The sequence below is a fragment of the Festucalex cinctus genome, chromosome 9, assembly GCF_051991245.1.
Source record: "Festucalex cinctus isolate MCC-2025b chromosome 9, RoL_Fcin_1.0, whole genome shotgun sequence".
NCBI classification, from domain to species: Eukaryota; Metazoa; Chordata; class Actinopteri; order Syngnathiformes; family Syngnathidae; genus Festucalex; species Festucalex cinctus.
Window position 1 is genome coordinate 21,848,412 of NC_135419.1, and position 20,593 is coordinate 21,869,004.

General features: G+C 41.6%; 1 protein-coding gene across 2 annotated transcripts in view; it reads right to left on the minus strand.

The window, feature by feature from the left end:
- The window catches only part of abca1b (ATP-binding cassette, sub-family A (ABC1), member 1B), a 54,697-nt gene that overhangs the window by 17,207 nt on the left and 16,897 nt on the right, over positions 1-20,593 (minus strand). For both annotated transcript variants that reach the window (XM_077532807.1, XM_077532808.1), the window contains exons 6-24: positions 16,284-16,405; positions 16,007-16,210; positions 14,119-14,208; positions 12,550-12,793; positions 12,329-12,468; positions 10,746-10,862; positions 10,475-10,672; positions 10,198-10,403; positions 9,059-9,235; positions 8,762-8,984; positions 6,876-7,097; positions 6,602-6,806; positions 4,934-5,050; positions 4,679-4,853; positions 3,895-4,026; positions 3,551-3,828; positions 1,595-1,815; positions 1,457-1,529; positions 25-254 (exon numbers count right to left, since the gene is read on the minus strand). In XM_077532807.1, coding sequence (XP_077388933.1) covers positions 25-254; positions 1,457-1,529; positions 1,595-1,815; positions 3,551-3,828; positions 3,895-4,026; positions 4,679-4,853; positions 4,934-5,050; positions 6,602-6,806; positions 6,876-7,097; positions 8,762-8,984; positions 9,059-9,235; positions 10,198-10,403; positions 10,475-10,672; positions 10,746-10,862; positions 12,329-12,468; positions 12,550-12,793; positions 14,119-14,208; positions 16,007-16,210; positions 16,284-16,405 — 3,374 coding nt within the window. The remainder of the gene's footprint in view (positions 1-24; positions 255-1,456; positions 1,530-1,594; positions 1,816-3,550; positions 3,829-3,894; positions 4,027-4,678; positions 4,854-4,933; positions 5,051-6,601; positions 6,807-6,875; positions 7,098-8,761; positions 8,985-9,058; positions 9,236-10,197; positions 10,404-10,474; positions 10,673-10,745; positions 10,863-12,328; positions 12,469-12,549; positions 12,794-14,118; positions 14,209-16,006; positions 16,211-16,283; positions 16,406-20,593) is intronic.

The window sequence follows — 20,593 nt, forward strand, 5'->3', positions numbered from 1 at the left end:
GGCGTCGCGCGCTGTGCGTCCCACCTCCTCCAAACTGGTGTCGGACACGCCGTAACTGGAGACGTTGAGCTCGCTCAGCCTGTCGTCCATTTCTCGGAAAAGCTCCACGAAGGCGCCGTCCTTGGCGGCCGAGTACGGCAGGACGAAGGTTAGCTCGTGGCCGAGGTCCTCCACCATGCGGGCGGCCGGGATGTGGCGCACGATCAGACCGCACACCTGCGATGTATCCACCGGGGGCGGCGGCTGCACATTTTCTAAAGACACATGCACAGGAAAGATGAGCGCGGAAGCTGACAAGTCAAGTCAAGTTTATTTGGATAGCCCTCAACTCCTTGACTGGCGGCCATTTTGATTTGAGTGAAGCAAAACCCTTTGCTAGTGGCTGGTTTACTGGATTTGGACTGATTTTGCAAGGCCCACACAATATTGTATTCTATTGCTATCAAAACATGGAACCTACAAAAAGAAAGATTTGAGTCTCTTCTTTCATCAGGAGAAAAAAAGTATATTTCTATCTTTTCGTTTTGTAGCAATGAGCATTAGAAAGCTAAGCTAAGTTTCATCATTCACAAATCTGTTTAAAACAAGTGGGGAAAAGAGCTTGTTGCAACATAGTCCTGGTTGATCTCTTATACTCTGCTGCCATCTGCTGGCCCTTTTTGTAATTACTACCATTCTTTTCAACCCGTTCACTGCAGTTGAGAGGCTGCATCAAAGCCTTTTCTACGCTCTAGCATAAAAAACAAAAAACAAAAACCCTATAAATACATCTTTGAGTGACTGGTAATGTTTAAAATAGAAATTATTTATATGTTTTGGCAGCAAATGAGTTCAACTCACAAGAGTCTCAAAGGACCTCAAGAACCTCAAGAGAGCAAGGAAAAACTCAAAAAGCCCATCAAGGGACCACAAATGTGATAAGCCCCCTTCCAGGACGATCAGGCTGCAATGGATGCCGAATGGGCAACAATTGACAGTTTGTCATACTATTTTTTATTTTTTTTGTGAACTCAGTATTGGTCATTTGGCAGTCTTACAGTTATATCATCATTGCTCTCTTTTTTTGCGCCTGTGCAAGTTTGCGCTTATAAAAAAAAAAAATCCCACAGGCTTTACCTTAACCGTTTATTTCAGAGTCTCACCAGAGTGGTGAAGTTCAGAAGGTCAGGAGACCAGAGGAAAGATCAAAGGAAAGAAAGATGAAGCACCAACCAGACACCACTTGCCACCCACAGGGTTACAAACAAAATCGTTCACCTGGAAACCTGGAAAGTCCAACACATTAGGGAGATCTGAAGAGACCAGAGGAAAAAAACTGAAGGAAGGATAGATGAAGCAGAGTGAGATCCACAGACACCCGCCTCCACTGATACAGACTTTGTCATACAAAACAATATGAAGTAGAAGTGTGCGAGAGTTGAAGCACGGCAAGAAGGCGTGGTCAGCAGTCGCTCACCAACGGTGGCGGCGTCGCTTTCCTGCTCGCTGCCCAGCCCGGCGTCGCTGCTGCTGACCGAACCGCTCTCGTCCTGCGACACAAGCCAGCCGTGACCGCTTGCCGGCCACAATTTGTCGACCGTCCGTCCGAACGCACCTTCTTCGTGAAGGAGCCGGTGGCGGAGGAGTTGCGGCAGGATGCCAGCGAGGGTTGGGGCTCCTTCTTGACCAGCGTCAGGTAGTAGCCCGTCCCCAACTGGTTCTTCAGGAAGAGCGACGAGCCCACGCAGCACAACTTGCCATGCGAGATAATGGCGATGCGGTCACCCAGGATGTCCGCCTCGTCCATGTGGTGCGTCGACAGGATGATGGTGCGCCCTCAAACAAAATTAATTCACACAACTCACGACAACCCAAAAATTCACATTCAAAAAATGGGTTTAAATGAAAACCAAAATGCTTTTTAAAAAACGAAAACTGAAACTACATTTGATGTTTACAAAATTAACGAAAACTATAATTATAGGAATGATGTCCTTGTTTTTTGTCTTTGGTAATTAATTGAATGCATGAGTATTTGGGGATGATTTGAAGTACATTTATTTTGAAATGAACTACCAGAATAAGGACGTTTGAAAGTGTGTCACACAGAAGTGACGTCATTCCCATGTTGGTTTTGAAATATTGCGCACAAGTAATACACATAAAAAAACTAAAACTAATACTGAAACTAACTAAAACGAAACTAAAACTAAGCATTTACTAAATAACTAAAACTAATAAAAACTAACAGAACCACCCTGAACACTAAAACTAAATTTAAAAAACAAAAATCAAAACGAAATCAAAATATTGCACAAAAATCAAAACGAAATCAAAATATTGCACAAACGTAATATATATATATATATATATCAAAATATTGCACAAACGTAATATATATATATATATATATATATATATATATATATATATATATATATATATATATATATATATATAGAGGGGCGGCACGGTAGTCGAGTGGTTAGCACGTCCGCTTCCCAGTTCTGAGGTCTCCGGTTCGAGTCCAGGCTCGGACCCTCCTGGGTGGAGTTTGCATGTTCTCCCCGTGCCCGCGTGGGTCTTCTCCGGGTACTCCGGTCTCCTCCCACATTCCAAAGACATGCATGGCAGGTTAATTGGGCGCTCCGAATTGTCCCTAGGTGTCCGTGTGAGTGTGGATGGTTGTTTGTCTCTGTGTGCCCTGCGATTGGTTGGCAACCAGTCCAGGGTGTCCGCTGCCTACTGCCCAGAGCCAGCTGAGATAGGCGCCAGCAGCCCCCGCGACCCTTGTGAGGAATAAGCGGTCAAGAAAATGGATGGATGTATATATATATATATGAACTAAAACTAATACGGAAACTAAACTAAAACTATGCATTTATTAAATAACTAAAATGAATAAAAACAGAACCATCCTGAAAACTAATTAAAACGAACTAAATTTAAAAAAGGAAATCAAAATATTGCGTAAAATACACATTTTTTAAGCTAAAACTAATACTGACTGAACTAATACGGACTGGTTGTCAGCCACTCGCAGGGCAATAGTGAAACTAACTAAAACTAAACTAAAACTAAGCATTTATTAAATAACTAAAACAAATAAAAACAGAACCACCTTGTAAACTTAAATTAAATTGAAAAAAAACAAAAACAAAATCAAAATATTGCGCACAAGTAAAACACATTTACTGCGATTGGCTGGCAACCAGTCCAGGGTGTCCCCTGCCTACTGCCCAGAGCTAGCTGAGATAGGCGCCAGCACCCTCCACGACCCTTGTGAGGAATAAGCGGTCAAGAAAATGGATGGATGGATGGATAAAACACATTAAAAAAAAAAAAAAAAAACTAAAACTAAACAAAAACTAAGCATTTATTAAATGAGTAAACTAACAGAACCACAGTAAAAATTCATGAAAACTAACTCAATGTAACAAACAAAAGTCAAACCGAAATGAGAAATGACCTGAAATTAACTCTAATAAATGTGTTCATGAGGGAGGAAACGCTGTCAGCGGTGTGACGCATGCGCCGTCAGCGTCGTCAAGGCCAAATGATGGGAACTCACCCTGCCGGTACTTGAGCAGCAGATCCCAGATCCCTCGCCGGGCGTAAGGGTCCACCCCGGCCGTGGGCTCATCCAAGATGACGACCTTCGAACCCCCGACGAAGGCCAAGGCCACCGACAGCTTGCGCTGCATGCCGCCGGACAACGTGCTGGTCCGGGACCGGCGCTTGTGCGGCAGGCCCGTGTCGGACAGGATCTGCTCCGTCTCGCTTTTCACCCGTTCCTCCGACAGGCCCTTCAGGCGAGCGTAGAACCAGATGTGCTCCTCCACCGTCAGCCTTGGGTCAAAGGGCACGTGGGCCTCGGGTGGCGCCTTTCGTAAAAATGTTTCGATGGCGACTCACATGCTGAAGAGGACGTTGTGTTGCGGGCAGACGCCCAGACTCTGCCGGATGGCGCTCAGCTCCGTGCGGATGTCTCGACCCAGGATGTAGGCGGTGCCCGAGGTGGGTGGGAACAGGCCCGTGAGGATGGACCTGCAGGCGGCGCTGACCATTACCATTCCTCGGAGGCCGACGTAACCCGACGCGGCTCGTCGAGACTAGTACGTTCATTTCATCAACAAAAACTAAACGACAATCATTTGGTCAACACACATTTTTACCAGACTAAAAACTAAAATTAATACTAATTTATAAAACTATTTTCTTATATACTTTCATTATAATGTTTTTTTTTAATTTATGAAATAATTTAATTAATTAATTAATTATAATAAATTATTTTTACTAAAATAAAATATATTAAAGAATTATTTTGTATTAATTATATTGTTATTTTTTATATATATATATATATATATATATATATATATATATAAATATTTACATTTTGAATTAAATTATTAATTTAAATGAATTAAATTAAATTAATTTATTTCTTGATAAATTTAAAATAAATAAATAAATAGAAATATTGAAAATTAATACTAATGAATAAAACTAGACTATGTTTTCTTGGACTAAAATAAAGGAAAAAAAATGCTACATTTATAGTCAGCTAAAAATTGACAAAATAAAAATGGGATGAGGTTGGTTAATTGTCATCAAAACGAACAAGCGTGACTGAAATTGGAGTGAAACGAAATTTGAAAATGGCGGATAAAAATGAAGACTGGTGGTGACTTACATGGTGGTGGTTTTGCCAGCACCGTTGTGTCCCAAGAAGGACGTGATCTGTCCCTCGTAAAAGCCCAGCGTCAGGCCGTCCACCGCCGGCTTCCTGCCGCGCCGGTACACCTTGACCAGGTTCTCGATGTAGACGCCGGGCTGCAGGTGAGACGGTTCCTCCTCCATGCAGACCGCTGGATGAGAACAGGACGCACGCACGCAATTTTCACAGGCAAACGTTTGGCTTTGCGTTTTGGTGTGTCAGCATTCTCACCAGCGGCGCCGTTTCCTGTGTGCTTGAGCGGGATCTTGTTGGACTTGCCCTCCTGCTCGCCGAACCAGTACGACTTGGTGAAGGGGAAGAACCACGGACGAGGAATCCCGTATTGGCCTGCCACACACATTCATTTCCTTTTCAATTTGCTTTTTTCAAATTGAGTTACTTCTTATTACGTACTTTTCAGGGTGGTTCTGTTAGTTTTGATTCGTTTTACTTCTTTCATAAATGTTTAATTTTTAAGTTTTATTTAGTTTCAGTATTAGTTTTAGTTTTGTTTTTTAAAATGTGTATGACTTCTGCGCAATATTTCAAAAACAGCATGGGAGCGACGTCATCATTTGGTGCTTTTCAATTGGCTGCTGCGAGATGACGTCACTTCTGCGCGACGCACTTTCAAACGTCCTTATTCAAACGGTTCATATCAAAATAAATCCACTTGAATGATCACATTTCAAATCATCCCCAAAGGCTCATACATTCAATTAATTACCAAAGATGAAAACCAAGGCCATTTTTGCTACAATTATAGTTAGTTTTAGTTTGTTTCTTAAACATAAAATGTAGTTTCAATTAAAAAGCATTTTCATTCTTATTTTATTTCATTAACAAAATAGTTTTTTGTATTTCAGTTGTAGTTTTTTCGTTTGTTTTAGTTCATTCAAATAACCTTAACCCCGTGGTGTCCTGGATTTATGTTTTGTGGGTTGGGCGGGCCGTGTGGGTGGGCGTTGCCTCATGCTCATGTTGATGTTGTGCATGACGATCTGTCACGTTGTTCTGGAGCTCGACGGCTGACCGCTGCCACCGCTTCTTCTTTGCTGCTTCTTCACTTGGCCAGCTAAGATTCCATTGTTTTTGTGTCTAAAGTTATTTTTCTCTTCTTGTTTCCTTTGTTATTCATGGAGTCCTCGAGTTAAGGCGGATTTCGACTTTACAACGGTCACGCCCGGTCCGCCATTTTGGCTCCTGGTTCACCATTTTGTCTGCAGTGTTTTCCCCTCGTCCGCTATTTAGCTAACTTAGCTAGTGCTAGCACTTGTGCACTTGTGGGAGTATCTTGGGCTTTTTCACCCTCTTTTTTTTTTTTCCCCACATGATGGCACCAAAGAAGAAGAAAGTGACATCTTCTATCAATGTTGGTCCAGCCAAAAGAAAAGCAATTATCATGGAAACCAAGCTTAACATCATAAAAAGAGCGCAGAAAGGAGAGACACCAACAAACATCAGCAAACACTTTGGGCTTCAGTCGGACATGGGCAGCATCTTATTTTTTTATTTTAATGTATTTTAGATATTTGATGTAAATATTGACTTTAATGGGGAAATTGGGGTTACATCGCTAGCGTAGGAACAGAACTCCGACGTGGCTCCCTGGAGTTGCTACGGTTACTTTTGTGGAAAAAGATTTGTGCTCGCTCAATTCTCGTTTGCTTTCTATTCTTCTTTTGTCTGTCAAGTATCATGCTTCTTGGTTCCATCAACTTGTGTTCAATTGCTCGCTCTTATTTTGTTTCGGCGTTCAAAATTGACACACATACCCAAATTCTTTCACGCTTCCAACAAACAAGCGGAAATGCAAATGAAACTTTCCTCGCGTCGGTTCAGAAACAAAGACAGACAAATTGGATGTTGTCAAAAGGCGCTTTTCGTGAGGCTTGTCACCTGGGAAGACGGCTTCGATGTACCAGGTGAGGAGCCCGTAGAGGAAGGCGTCAAAGTACATGATGAGGATGGCGGTGCGCAGGCTGAAGTCGTCTTCCTCCAGTGGACTGGCCAGCAGGTTCTTCCACTGGATGCCCACGCCTTGCTCTTCAAACAGGGCAAAGTACTCGCAGCCGAAGCCGAAGGCCACAGGCGACAGGAGGCTCTGCGGGAGGTCCAAGATCAGACGGGTGCGTCCAACACTCCCCGTCCCCGTCACGTCACACGCTCTTACCGCAAAGACTTTGGCGCCAAATCCGATGTGGTCCTGCCAGGCCACGCAGAGGACGTACGGCAGGTAGAGCGTGAAGTAGATGATCCCCCCACAGGCGGCGGCCAAATTGGCTCGGGCGAACGCCGTGCTGATCAGGAAGCACTGCGTGATGGTCACCACTGCAAACGACGCCAGGAACAGGAAGACCACGCCCGTGTCGCTGTACGGCAGCAGGTTTCCTTTCTGCGGAAACACAACGGTCACAAAAGCAAAATCAAGCACATCAATCCAACCACTGCAATCGACAGGACGAGCGCCAATTGGAACAAACCTGTCTTCATTTTGACAAGACTTTTTACTTACTTTTAGTCTTTTGACTAACCTTAACGTTTTAGACATCATTTAGTCATCTGATTGGATTTTAGTTGTAATCCAATTTTATTCAACAAAAAAAAAAGAGCAATTTTAGTCGACGAAAAAACGAGCAATTTTAGTCGACAAAAAAATTAGCAATTTTAGTCAACTGAATTGACAGTTTAAGTCGATATTCTCCATCAGCATACATTTCAACTTTTATGTGGAAAATGATAACGTACCTATTTGTACCTGTAGTTTAACACGCAAGACACATTTAAGACAACAGTGTCTTTATAATTGTTTCAATCAAACTAACAATAATAGAACTTCGTTTTTACCTAAATAAAAAAAAAAGTGCAAAATTGCTTACGATTAATCTTACAGCTGTATAATGAATGTAAACATGTTTAAACATGAAACCAAGTGCAGTGAACAGTTTGTCTTTTCTCCAACCCGCGTTTGGTTCCTTCTGATTGGATTGTGTCAATTTTCCTCACTGTCTTCTTTTTATTTTCGTTTTAGTCATTGATGAAATTATCAGTCAATTTTAGTTCTTGTTTTGGTCTCAATGAATGGCTTCTATTTTAGTTTTCATTTCATTTTCATCTGGAAAAAAAAGTTCCATGACGAAAATTAGGACAAAAATTTTTCGGCGACGAAATTATCACCGGACCAAACCCAATCGAACCGCAACAAATCGACAAGCAGACCGCAATCGATCAAGATGCAAGCACAAACGGGTAACCATCAAGCAGAGCGCTGAGAAGAAGGTGAGCGATTAGTCTCAAAGTGATTCACACAAATACATTTTTATGTTTTTCACTTCCACAAATATTTGAACGGGAACGAGCCATCTCCCATTTCTCATTTCAAATTGAAAAACAGGAATTGGGCCTTCAACTGACTTCACAAGATGGCTTTCGGTGACACCAATCGGCAAACAAAATATCATCTCAAAGCTTGTTTTATCTTCACTCGGAAGACACTCTTCTTCTAGTGTTACTTATTTGGCGGCTGCTGCTTAAGAAGAGGAAAATTTAAGAGTAGAAGAAGAAGGTCTTGTCGAGGCAGCGTAAATTCGGATGAATCAAATTCTTTTGTTTCCTGACTTGTGTAAAAGAAACACATATGTAACGGAGAATCAGATCAAGTTTCCCATTTGTCAATTTCCAGTTTGAAACTACAAATGGGAGAAAAAAAAAAAACAACAACATCTCGTTCCCGTTGGAGATAGTGACACCGCCTCCTTGTGGACGGAGGAGGCTGAAGTTTAATTAAGGGCGAACCCTTAACCCTAAACCCAAATGTGCAAATATGTGACAACTTGCCACATAAGCACATTCGACAACTCACAAGCGGATTTGAATTTTTGCCGAGTCATGATAAATGCACACACAACATAAACAAAGGTGAAAATCACGGATAGATGTGTGGATGTGAAAAACGTGTGAATATGACAAAAAATGTATTTGAGCCAAAATGTAAGAAGCGCTGGAGATATAGCAGGTTAGTTTTGCGGCGGCCTGGAAACGAAGACGGCGCGATCGCACCTTGAGCATCAGCACCAGCAGTCCGGCGCTGATCAGCAGCGGGATCAGGCTGCTGATGAACCAGCTGAGCCACAAGATGGCGCTGTCCAGTCCCATGATCCTCATGGTCTCCTTCAGACGCGCCTCCTTCTCGTACACCACGCTCTTCAGGATGATGGAGACGGAGAACATCCACGCCAGTGTCATGAATAGCGGCATGGAGCGGCTCATCACGCGCAGGAAGCTGCCGAAAAACAAAAGCAAGGCGTTGAGGCGCGGCCATCGTTTCGGCATCGGCGGAGGCGCCTGCCAACGTACATGTCGTCCACGTAGCACGGGTACGGCATCTGCTGGATGTACACGCCCGTCTTCTCTTTGGTGCCCGTCATAGCTCGGATCAGCGCCTGCTCCACCACGTCTTGCAGGTAGGCGAAACCTCCCCAAACGTAGCGCATGTCCTCAAAGGGGTCAGCGCGGGGACCCGGGTCCCAGTACCTCAACACAAGCAGCACACCTAAACCTTACAAAAAGTTCATCCTGCTCTTGCGTCCTGCCTTAGCAAGGTTATTTGAGCCAACGAAAACTAACACAAAAATACAATTCAACAAACAATTTCGCTAACAAAATCAAATAAAACGCTTTTCAAAAAAATGAAAACTAACTGAAATTACATTTTATGTTAACCAAACTAAAACTAACTATAATTAATGCAAAAATGTCCTCGGTTTTAGTCTTTGGTAATTAATTTAATACATGAGCCTTTGGGGATAATTTGAAGTATATTTATTTTGATATTAACTGGAATAAAGACGTTTAAAAGTGTGTCACACAGAAGTGACGTCATCTAGAAGCAGCCAATAGAAAAGTATACACATTTGGGGGAAAAAAAAAAAAAAGCTAAACTAAAACTAAGCATTTATTAACTAATTTGCTCCCAAAAACGTATGTTTTATTTTACATGTTGCAAGTGTCCAAAGACATATTTATACTTTTTTTTTCTTCTATTTCTTATGCTATAGCATAAAGAAGGCTTTGTTGCAGCCTCTGAACTGCAGTGAACGGGTTGAAAAAAATGGTAGTAATTACAAAAAGGGCCAGAAGGTGGCAGTAGAGTATAAGAGATCAGCCAGGGCCATGTTGCAACAAGCTCCTTTCTCCACTGTTTTCACCAGGAATGTGAATCATGATGAAACTTAGCTATTTTATAATGCTAATTGCTTCAAAATGGAAACTGGTAGAAATCTACTTTTTGTTCCTGAAAAGAAAAGAAGACACTTTCATCTTTCTGTGGGTAGCTTCCATGTTTTGATAGCAATAGAACACAATATTCTGTGGGCCTATAATAACTAATACTAATAAAAACTAACAGAACCACCCTGAAAACAAATTAAAATTGAAAAAATAAGACTAACTGAAATGTAAAAAAATTGCAAAATGATCATAATCCCGGTCCTTACGCGTCTTTGATCTTGTTGGTCCGCTCCACGTTGTCGATGTCCATGCGTATTTTATAGCTGATGTTGGGTGGCAACTCGGTGGCGTTGGGGACAACGTCCGGGAAGACGATCCCGGCCCAGAACTTCCTGTCCTCCAGCAGAACCATGGACTGGTTGATCATATGCTCCTCGCTGGCGACCGCCTCCAGTTTGTCCAGATTGACGCACTGAAAGCCGTGGCGGGTGGTCACGTGACACTCGCAATCGGCGGCCGATCGCGAGCGGGCGGGAAGCTCACCTCCATGAAGCGAGAGACGCCGCCGACGGCCTGGTCCGTCTCATTGAAGATGTCCCTCCAGGTGAGGGCGCAGTCGCTCGCCCCGCGCCGCTCGTCGGCGTGCCTGGACAGGAAGTGGGAGACATCGGCCACTGTCCAATCCGTGTCGGCCAAGTGAGCACCCAGGTAGGCGGCGCTCGCATTGTTTTTCAGCAGAGACTGCCACAGACAACAAAAGTTTTCATGGCCAGCAAACAGCAAACGGAAAAACGCTGATCGAAGGGACCGTTACCCGGATCAGGTTCATCTGCTCGCTGTTCTCCAGGAAGTTCCAAACTTTGGGTCTCATCTCCTCCCACATTCCTTCCAAGTCCCGGAAGATGCCCAGCTCCTGGAAGGTCCGGTTCACCTGAAAGCGCGTCCGACGCCGTTGGAGTGGAATAGTGTTCATTTCATCAACAAAAACTCAACAAAAATCATTTCGTCAACACACTTTTTTTTTTTTTTTTTTTTTTTTTTTTACCAGACTCAAACTAGACGAGACTAAAAACCCTCATCAATAAACAATAATTGGGACTATAAATCAGTATGCATTTTTGTCAGATAATGATATCCTTCACTTATTAAAAACTGGACTTAATTCTATGGACATTTTAGTTCATCAACAAAAACGAGACAAAAATGATACAATTTTGTTAAATCTTGTCTCTTTGCTAATTTGTCACGTCTGTGACACTGTCATGTGACACACAGCACAAACACATGGGACAGACAGGAGGTGAAGTCATGCTGAAAGGTTTAAAAAAAAAAAAGTAAATTATAGTTATAACTTAACATGAATCCAACGTCTAACATTCCAACAATAACGTTAATGCGACTGCTAACTAATGCTGGCTAACTTACTAGCTAACAGCATGGAGCCATAGTAGCCACTGTCATTGTGAAGTTGTTTTTCATCAAAAAGATGAGAGAACATTTTGATGTGAAATAGTTTTAGATCTGAAAAGGTTTAATATTATCTTCTGACAAATAAAAACAAATACAGGGGTCAAATGGTTGTCCTGACTAAATCGTTGACAGTTTTTATTGACTAAAACTAGACAAATAAAATGACGTTTTCTTGGACTCAAATAAAGACTAAAATGCTAGATTTATAGTTGGACTAAAAATAGACTAAATAAAATGGGATGAGATCAACGAACTGTGATAAAAACTAACAAGAGTGACTGAAATTGGACTAAAACTGAGACTACATTTTAAAACGGCAGACAAAATGAACACTACGGCCTAGTGAGCAAAGCGAAAGTGACCGACATGCTCACCAAGGTTATTTTAGTGAAGAAAAACTAAGGAAAGAACTAATACTAAAATTCAAAAAAACAAATTCGTTAACGATAAAAAATAAAAAGAAAACTGCTTTTTAAAAAAACAAAAACCAACTGAAACTACATTTTATGTACAAAACTAACTCAAACTAAATATAATGATAGGAAAAATGTCCTTGGTTTACATCTTTGGTAATTAATTTAATACATGAGCCTTTGGGGATGATTTTAAGTTGATTTATTTTGATATTAAGTGGAAAAAGGACGTTTAAAAGAGTGTCACAGAGAAGTGACATCATTTTGCAACAGCCAATAGAAAAGCACTAAAAGATGTCACATGCTGTTTTTGAAATATTGTGCACAATACACGTTTTAAAAAAAACTAAAACTAACGCTAAAACTAAGCTAAAACTAAGCATTTATTAAATAATTAAAAACACCCTAAAAATTAATTAAAATGAACTAAATAAAAAAAAAAAAGAATAAATAAAAAAATAAAAATGAAATGAAATGAAATGAAAAATGTCAAAAGTATAAGCCTGCCACTGACCTCGTGGATGACGTGGCGGGTGGCGGGCGTGTCGGGCGTGTAGAGGATTTTTCCCATCAGCAGCGGCTTCACTGCTTCCCAGATCATGCGCGACATGGGATTGGAGTCCAGGTCCTTCACCAGAGAGTTGCAGAAGGGAGCTGCACGCACACACATGTACGTCATTAGCGTTATGGCAGACAGGAAGTGGCGTGGAGCCGACGGACGATTTGCGGACTGACTGGAGGAGTTGTCGTAGTGCGTTGCAGCGTCATCCTCGCCGCTGCTGTTGTGGTTGCCGAAGAGCGCCTTGTAGTTGCTGTCCTCGTACCAGTTGAGCGATTTGATCTGCAGGCCGCCGCCCTCGGGGTGGCCGCAGACGATGCGTGACACGGCCTGGTACATGGCGCTGGGCGAGGACGTGGCATTGCGCGTCAGGAAGACCACCTCCTTGCGAAGGTCCAGCCAGCTCTTCATGCCGGCCAGCTGACAACGTTGCAAAACTCACGTTAAGCGCAAAAAACTCACTTCTTTCCACTCGCCCTCGGCAAATCGAGGAAAGATGCGCACTGGAGCGCCATCTACTGTAGTAGACAAACGGCACAAGCGCATCATTTGCTGCTTTTATTTGTTTAAGGACAAAGAAAGGAAATATTCAAACTCTGGCTGAAAACAGGATTTTGAAATGAGCGAATGTTTGATCAATCGCTTGTTATCGTTCTTGCTGATCTTTTCAATGCAGACTCATTTGTTTACACTTCTTGACGTGATTTTGCAATATCGCGAGCACCTCTCAAATGGACCACCGCAACAACAAAGTTGCTTGCAGAGATCAGAGATGCAATGCGGGACAAAATCAGACGTGATGGGAGAAAATGAGACGGGACAAAACAAGCCGTGATGAGAGAAAATCAGACGAATGGGACAAAATCAGACGACGGAACAAAATCAGATGGGACAAAATCAGATGTGATGGTACAAAATCAGATGTGATTGGAGAAAAGCAGACGGGACAACATCAGACGACGGGACAAAATCAGACGTGATGGGAGACAATCAGACGTGATGGGACGTAATTTGACGGGAAAAAAAAAATCAGACGATGGGACAAAATCATATGGGACAAAACCAGAAGTGATTGGAGAAAAACAGACAGGGCAAAAACAGACGTAATGGGAGACAATAAGACGTGATGGGACAAAATCAGATGGGACAAAATCAGACGTGATTGGAGACAATCAGATGTGCCGAGACAAAATCAGATGACAGGACAAAATCATACGAGACAAAATCAGACATGACGGGACAAAATCATTTGCGACAAAATCAGACGGGACAAAATCAGGGAGAAAAAACAGATGTGACGAGAGAAAAATCAGACGTGACAGGACAAAATCAGATGTTATGGAATCTGACGGCTGTTGAGCCATAAAGTCAAGTTGGAAAAAAGAAGTTTGAATGTATTGTCCTGAAAGTGGACTGCTGCAGCGCTTCCAGATGTTTCTGCGGACTGGATAAGTCAACGAGGACGAGCCAGTTGGAGGCGCGTACACACGCACAGACTGCGTGTTTGTTGGTTCTACTTCTTTGTTCAGCTGAGACGACGTCGGGTGTCCTGACCGTGAAGCGGCTCACATCATAACACGATTTGTCACATTTGTCTTCACGGGGAACTCACGCGCACACGCACGCACGCACTGTGAAATGATTTCCTGCAGCGCCTTCCGTGGATATGAAAGAACAATGCGGACTCGGGACTGAAGGTCATATGACACGCAGTCCTGTCCTGTGATCACATCACATCATCTTACCTCCACGGCCAGGGAGCCCAGACTGTCCAGCAGCTTGGTGGTTGCCATGGAAACGCCCCGGATGGCTTCAGGGTCCGACCTCATGTCCCTCTGAGAGAAACATGCACATAGGCGATAGTCAAAAAGTGGATTTTAGCGGGACCGCTGAAAAAAAAATGTCAGTCAGCATCCATTCAGGAGCAAGGAACGAGCGAACCAACGTTAGCCAAGGCAACTTTTCATCCTTCACAGATGAATTTGCAAATTAAAAATGTTGTTGGAACGTCACAAACTTTGAATGAGCGTGGGCAGGCTCGTAAACATTTTTTCTCGCTTTCGTTTGGTCCACTTGCAAAAAACAAAAAAAAAATTTCTCCCATATTTGATGATTGCTTGCTGATGGGCCGACGTCGGCTGAGTTTAGTCAACGTGCACCAGACGTTCACAAATTGTCATCTTATTGGATGAAAGCTTTGCTTGGATGATGAAAAACATTTCAAAAGAGCAAGAAATGAAAATTGCTCCTTTTCAAAAGAATGCAACATCAGCCTTCAGCTTCAAAGCTCAGCAAACTTACAAAACAGCAAAAAGTGGTTACCACTGACCTAGATATATGACTGGATAGCCCATAGCTCATGCATGCCAGTGCAAGCTGTTGAAGTCACAGGGTGGCCATCTTGCTACTCCCATCTCACGAGCAGACTATTGTATCAACTGTACGCTATTAGTACAGTTGATACATATACAGCTCGGAGGCACTTAGTATAAAGCCGGAGGCGCGGTGGGGGTTGTGCCGGGGTGGTCACTAATTTTTAAACAAGTAAAAAATAAATTAATAAATGTGTTGACCCCCTTTTTCTTTTATCGCTCACTTCCTGAGGCCCCTATATTAGATTTGGCAGAGGCATCTTTTGCTCAATTACGCTTATAATTCTTTAATAAAAAAAATAAATAAATAAAAATAATATATATATATATATATATATATATATATATATATATATATATATATATATATATATATATATATATATATATATATATATATATATATAGAGAGACACACCTCCTCCCACATTCCAAAGACATGCATGGCAGGTTAATTGGGTGCTCCGAATTGTCCCTAGGTGTGCTTGTGAGTGTGGATGGGTGTTCGTCTCTGTGTGCCCTGCGATTGGCTGGCAACCAGTCCAAGGTGTCCCCCGCCTACTGCCCAGAGGCAGCTGAGATAGGCGCCAGCACCCCCCGCAACCCTTGTGAGGAATAAGCGGTCAAGAAAATGGATGGATGGATGGATGGATATAGACACACAAGTTTCCTCCTGTACATAACATAATGAGGCATATATTTTCTACATGTATTTAAGGCAAGTTGTAAAATGTCCTGTTATGTTTAAAAAGTTTAAAACATGATAAATCATGCAGTTTATACTAAGTAGTGTCTCAAATGTTCTCCAATTTCGATACTGTAAATGTATGGGATTGTATGGTGAGAAATATTTCTTGGGAGGAGCAATATGGCGGCCTTGCGACTTCAAAAGTCTTGGCCTATCGGCTATCCAGTCATATATATAGATCAGTGGTGGATCTGCATATCTTGTGGATATGAGCGAGGCCTTCCCGACACGATCATGTGACCTGACAACAACGACAAAAAAAAGTGGTGACTGCTGGTAAAAAGCTTCAAACGTCTTCCAAGGTCTTGGCTGGGCGTAGCAGGTCGCTATGGAAACCAACATTTGAGAAGGCGGGTTCACAGGCTCACTTCCTCTTTCTTGAGTTGGAGGGAAAAAACAAATAAAAAGACACCTGAGGCCATACAAAGTGAGACTGTAGACAAAAGAGTAGAGATGCGTCGCGACACGCCTTCCAACTCCCGCATGCACGCGGAGCGGAGCAAGCCACCTCACCAGGACGGGTTTGAGGAAGTCGATGTCGTCGAGGAATTGTCGCTCGGCGCGGTCCAGCCAGGCAATCGGTGCGCCGCACACCACCTCCTGCACCATGACGGCGGCCAGCGGGTCCGTGATGTTAACAAAGTCGCGTACACTGCGGCCGCCCGGCCTGCGGGGACACATGACGCGCAGGCGGACCCCCAACCCGCTCAGGATCACCTGCACGCACGCACGCACATTTGGACACACTGGCCACTTTTGAGCAAACGTTTGCCGATGACATCACTCGAACCTTCTCCAGGTTGACGTTGGCCTCCAGGATGTGATCCACCACGGACGGGGGGAAGGACATGTTCCTCAACAGGAAGCTGGACAACATCTCCTCATCTCGCAGGAAGTGCTTCAACTTGAAGCCTGAAACACACACGCACACACACACACGCACACGCACACAGCAAGTCACACCACATGACGTTTGCATGATGTCACACCTTCAAGTTGACACACGTTTGGACCTCTTGCACAAGCCATTTTGGATAAACACAACCAGGGACGGATGAGGGAGTAGCCATCAAGATTATTTGAGTCAACTAAAACTAACAAAAAAATAAAACTCAAATTCAAAAAATAATTTTGTTCACAAAATTAAATAAAAAGGAAAATGCTTTTTAAAGAAACAAAACTAACTAAAACTACATTTTATGTTTACAAAACTAACTAAAACTAGAATTAGAGCGCAAATGTCCTTGGTTTTAGTTTTTGGTAATTAATTGAATGAATGAACCTTTGGGGATGATTTGAAGTACATTTATGTTGATATTAACCAGAAAAAAAAGACGTTTGAAAGTGTGTCACACACAAGTGACGTTATCTCGCAGCAGCCAATAGAAAAGCACCAAAAGATGTCACTCCCACGCTGTTTTTGAAATACTGTGCACAAATAATAGACATAAAAAAAACTAATGCTGAATCTAAGAAAAGCATCTTCAGATGGTGTTGCTCCAATGATGTTTTTTAAATATTGTACACAAGTAAAATGCATAAAAAAACTAATACTGAATCTAAGAAAGAACCTTCCGATGATGTCACTCCCATGATGTTTTTTAAATATTGTGCACAAGTAATACATATAAAAAAAAAAAAAAAAATAAAAAAAAAATAATACTGAATCTAAGAAAAGAACCTTCATATGATGTCGCTCCCATGGTGTTTTTAAAATATTGCACACAAGTAAAATATATATATATATATATATTTATTTTATTTTAATTTTTTTTTTAAACTGAAGCTAATATTGAAAGTAACTCTAAACTAAAACGAAGCATTTATTAACTAACTAAAACTACTAAAAAATAACAGAACCACCCTGAAACCTAATTAAAACTAACTCAATTTAAAAAACAAAACTCCAAATGAACTCAAAACGAACTCAAATAAAAATTTCCAAAACGATAATAACCCTGGTATCGAACACAGGTATCGGTATCAGCCTGTTATTATTCCGGGGATTGGCTAGCTTGTAAAGGAGTCGAAATCGGTACCAATTAAGACAAAAAATAAAATAAACTAGAGCTGCGAGCAGCTATAAAGGGCCCTCGCAGCCCGGGCCACGTTGGGGTCCTTGCACGTTGGGGTACTGGCACGTTGGGGTACTGGCATATTGGAAGCAAAATTTCTTTGAAAATGGCATAATAAACCTTTATATGTAGAATATTTTTTTGCCAGTGTGTGTGTCAAGCTCAACGGGTTTTGGTGATTGTTAAGACCTGCAAAAATCAGCGTCCTTTTTTATTTTTAGGCAATGAGTTGCCCTGATTGGTATTTTTTGTAAAAGTGTATATACACATCATCGCTCGTTGTACTCATTGCACAATGTTACTTTTATTGTCCAAAGGGGCAATCAAAAATGAATAAAACAAAATGGAAACGTACATACGTTTGGATCGGTGTGAAGCCAGTGAACAATTTGAGTGGTGGAAACTAAAAGAATATTCATAAATGACTTAGTTATCACACTTAGAATGAGTGTACATTTTTTTGTACAAAATACCGTATGTGTTTTTTTTTTTTTTATATAAGCCTCAAGGGCGTATTTATAACTGAATGTTGTCATCGAGATACCTTCAGGCCTTGATTATAAGCATACATGTCAAGTGTGGGATTTTTTTTGGAGCATGTACCGTGGAGTTATTAAGCATATCCTTCATTCACGATATTGCTTTTAATGTCCACAGAGGCTATCAAAAATAAATAAAAATATATATATGTTTGGATAAGTCTGATGCCAGTGAACATTTTGAGTGGTGGAAACTAAAAGAATATTCATAAATGACTTAGTTATCACACTTAGAATGAGTTTACATTTTTTGTACAAAATACCGTATGTTTTTTTTTTTTTTTTTTATGCCTCAAGGGCTAGGTGGCGCTGCATATATAACTGAATGTTGTCATAGAGATAGCTTCAGGCCTTGACGATTAACATACATGTCAAGTTTGGGATTTTTTGGAGCATGTACCGGGGAGTTATTAAGCATATCCTTTTTCAGTGCGAAACACAAATTTTGATGCCCCGCCTTCATCATATAGTATTTTGAAAGGTCAAGATTTTTCCCCCTGTCGTTGGCTCAGGTCTTGACATGGTCCAGGTCAAGTCTTAACTCAGTCAGATGAAACGTGTAGGAGAAGTGGGCAAAAGTCTGCCCCTTGTGAATGTGCAAAAATTGTCAAAAATGGGACATTCAAAAATTCGTAGCTAACTTCCTGTTCATTTTAGCATATGGGTCCAAGAGACTTTTTTGTAGGTCTTGGGCTCCCTCATACACCTAAAAATATTCGTCGTTCTTGCTTAAACGTACAACCGTGGCTGCTTCGTTAAAAACTTCTCGGGGGCGCTATTGAGTCATTTTTGTAAAAATAGCACAATCAACAATAAAATATTGCTCATTTTACCAGGCCAGATGTGTGTGCCAAATTTCATGAGTTTCTGTGCATGTTTAGACCCTCAAAACTGGCGTTGTTTTCTTGACGAACAGCGCTTAGCCACACCCACAGCAATTCGCGAAAACTCACAAACTTCGTGTTGTGACATCATGAAGGCCGAAACCCTCATCTGAGCAAATATGAGGTAGGTCCAGTTAACGTGTTTGGAGAAAAACGTAGAAGAAAATTCGTAAGAAAAAAAATTGCCACTAGGTGGCGCTATCAGTTAGATGAAATATAAGTCAGTAGATGTCTTTAGGGCTGGACTCTCATCAAATGTGTGAAATTTTGAGAAGATAGGATCATCTCGGTCAAGTTAATGCAGTTTTTATTTTCACGAAAAATCTTCAGACTTTGCGTCACCGTAGCGGCCACGCCCTTTGGCGAAAAGTTACAATATTCGGTGTGGGGCATGATCAACATCTTAAGGCTTTTCTGACCAATTTTCAAATGGATCCCTTCAACAAGCTCAGCACAGTAGCTAAAAACGTAAAGTATGACATTTATTGTAACCACTAGGTGGCGCTATATGTATAACTGAATTTTATCATATAGATGTTTTCAGGCCGTGACTATTACGTTGCCTGAGAAGTTTGAGATTTTTTGGAACTTGAACATGGGAGTTATTAAGCATTTGCTCTTTCTGGACAAATGAAATTTTAAAGGCAATATTTGATGCCCCGCCCCCGTCATATAGTATTTCAAAAAGGCAAGATGTTTTGCCCAGTTGTTCTCTCAGGTCTTGAGATGATAAATGCCAAGTTTGAAGTCAATTGGATGAAAAATGTTTGCAAAGGGGGAAAAAGCATGACCACAGTGAATGTGCCAAAATCGGCCAAAATTGGACATTAAAAAATTCATAGCTCACTTCCTGTACATTTTAGCTACATGGTCCCAATAGAATTTTTTGTGCGTCTCGGGGTGCTACACGTGCCTGCCAATTTTTGTTGCACTAGCTCAAACGTGCCGGGCTTGGTTTTTATTTTTCTACGCTAGGGGGCGCTATCGAGTCGCATTGTTATGACGACTTAATAATATCAAATTTTTCGCCGGGCCTGAGGAGTGTGCAAAGTTCGGTGAGTTTTCGTGAATGTTTAGGTACCCAAAATCGCGATCGTTTGCGGAGAATAAAGAATAATAATAATAATAATAATAACTAGAGCTGCGAGCAGCTATAAAGGGCCCTCGCAGCCCGGGCCACGTTGGGGTCCTTGCACGTTGGGGTACTTGCACGTTGGGGTACTGGCACATTGGGGTAATGGCATATTGGAAGCAAAATTTCTTTGAAAATGGCATAATAAACGTTTACATGTAGAATATTTTTTTGCCAGTGTGTGTATCAAGCTCAACGGGTTTTGGTGATTGTTAAGACCTGCAAAAATCAGCGTCCTTTTTTATTTTTAGGCAATGAGTTGCCCTGATTGGTATTTTTTTGTAAAAGTGTATATACACATCATCGCTCGTTGTACTCATTGCACAATGTTACTTTTATTGTCCAAAGGGGCAATCAAAAATGAATAAAACAAAATGGAAACGTACATACGTTTGGATCGGTGTGAAGCTAGTGAACAATTTGAGTGGTGGAAACTAAAAGAATATTCATAAATGACTTAGTTATCACAC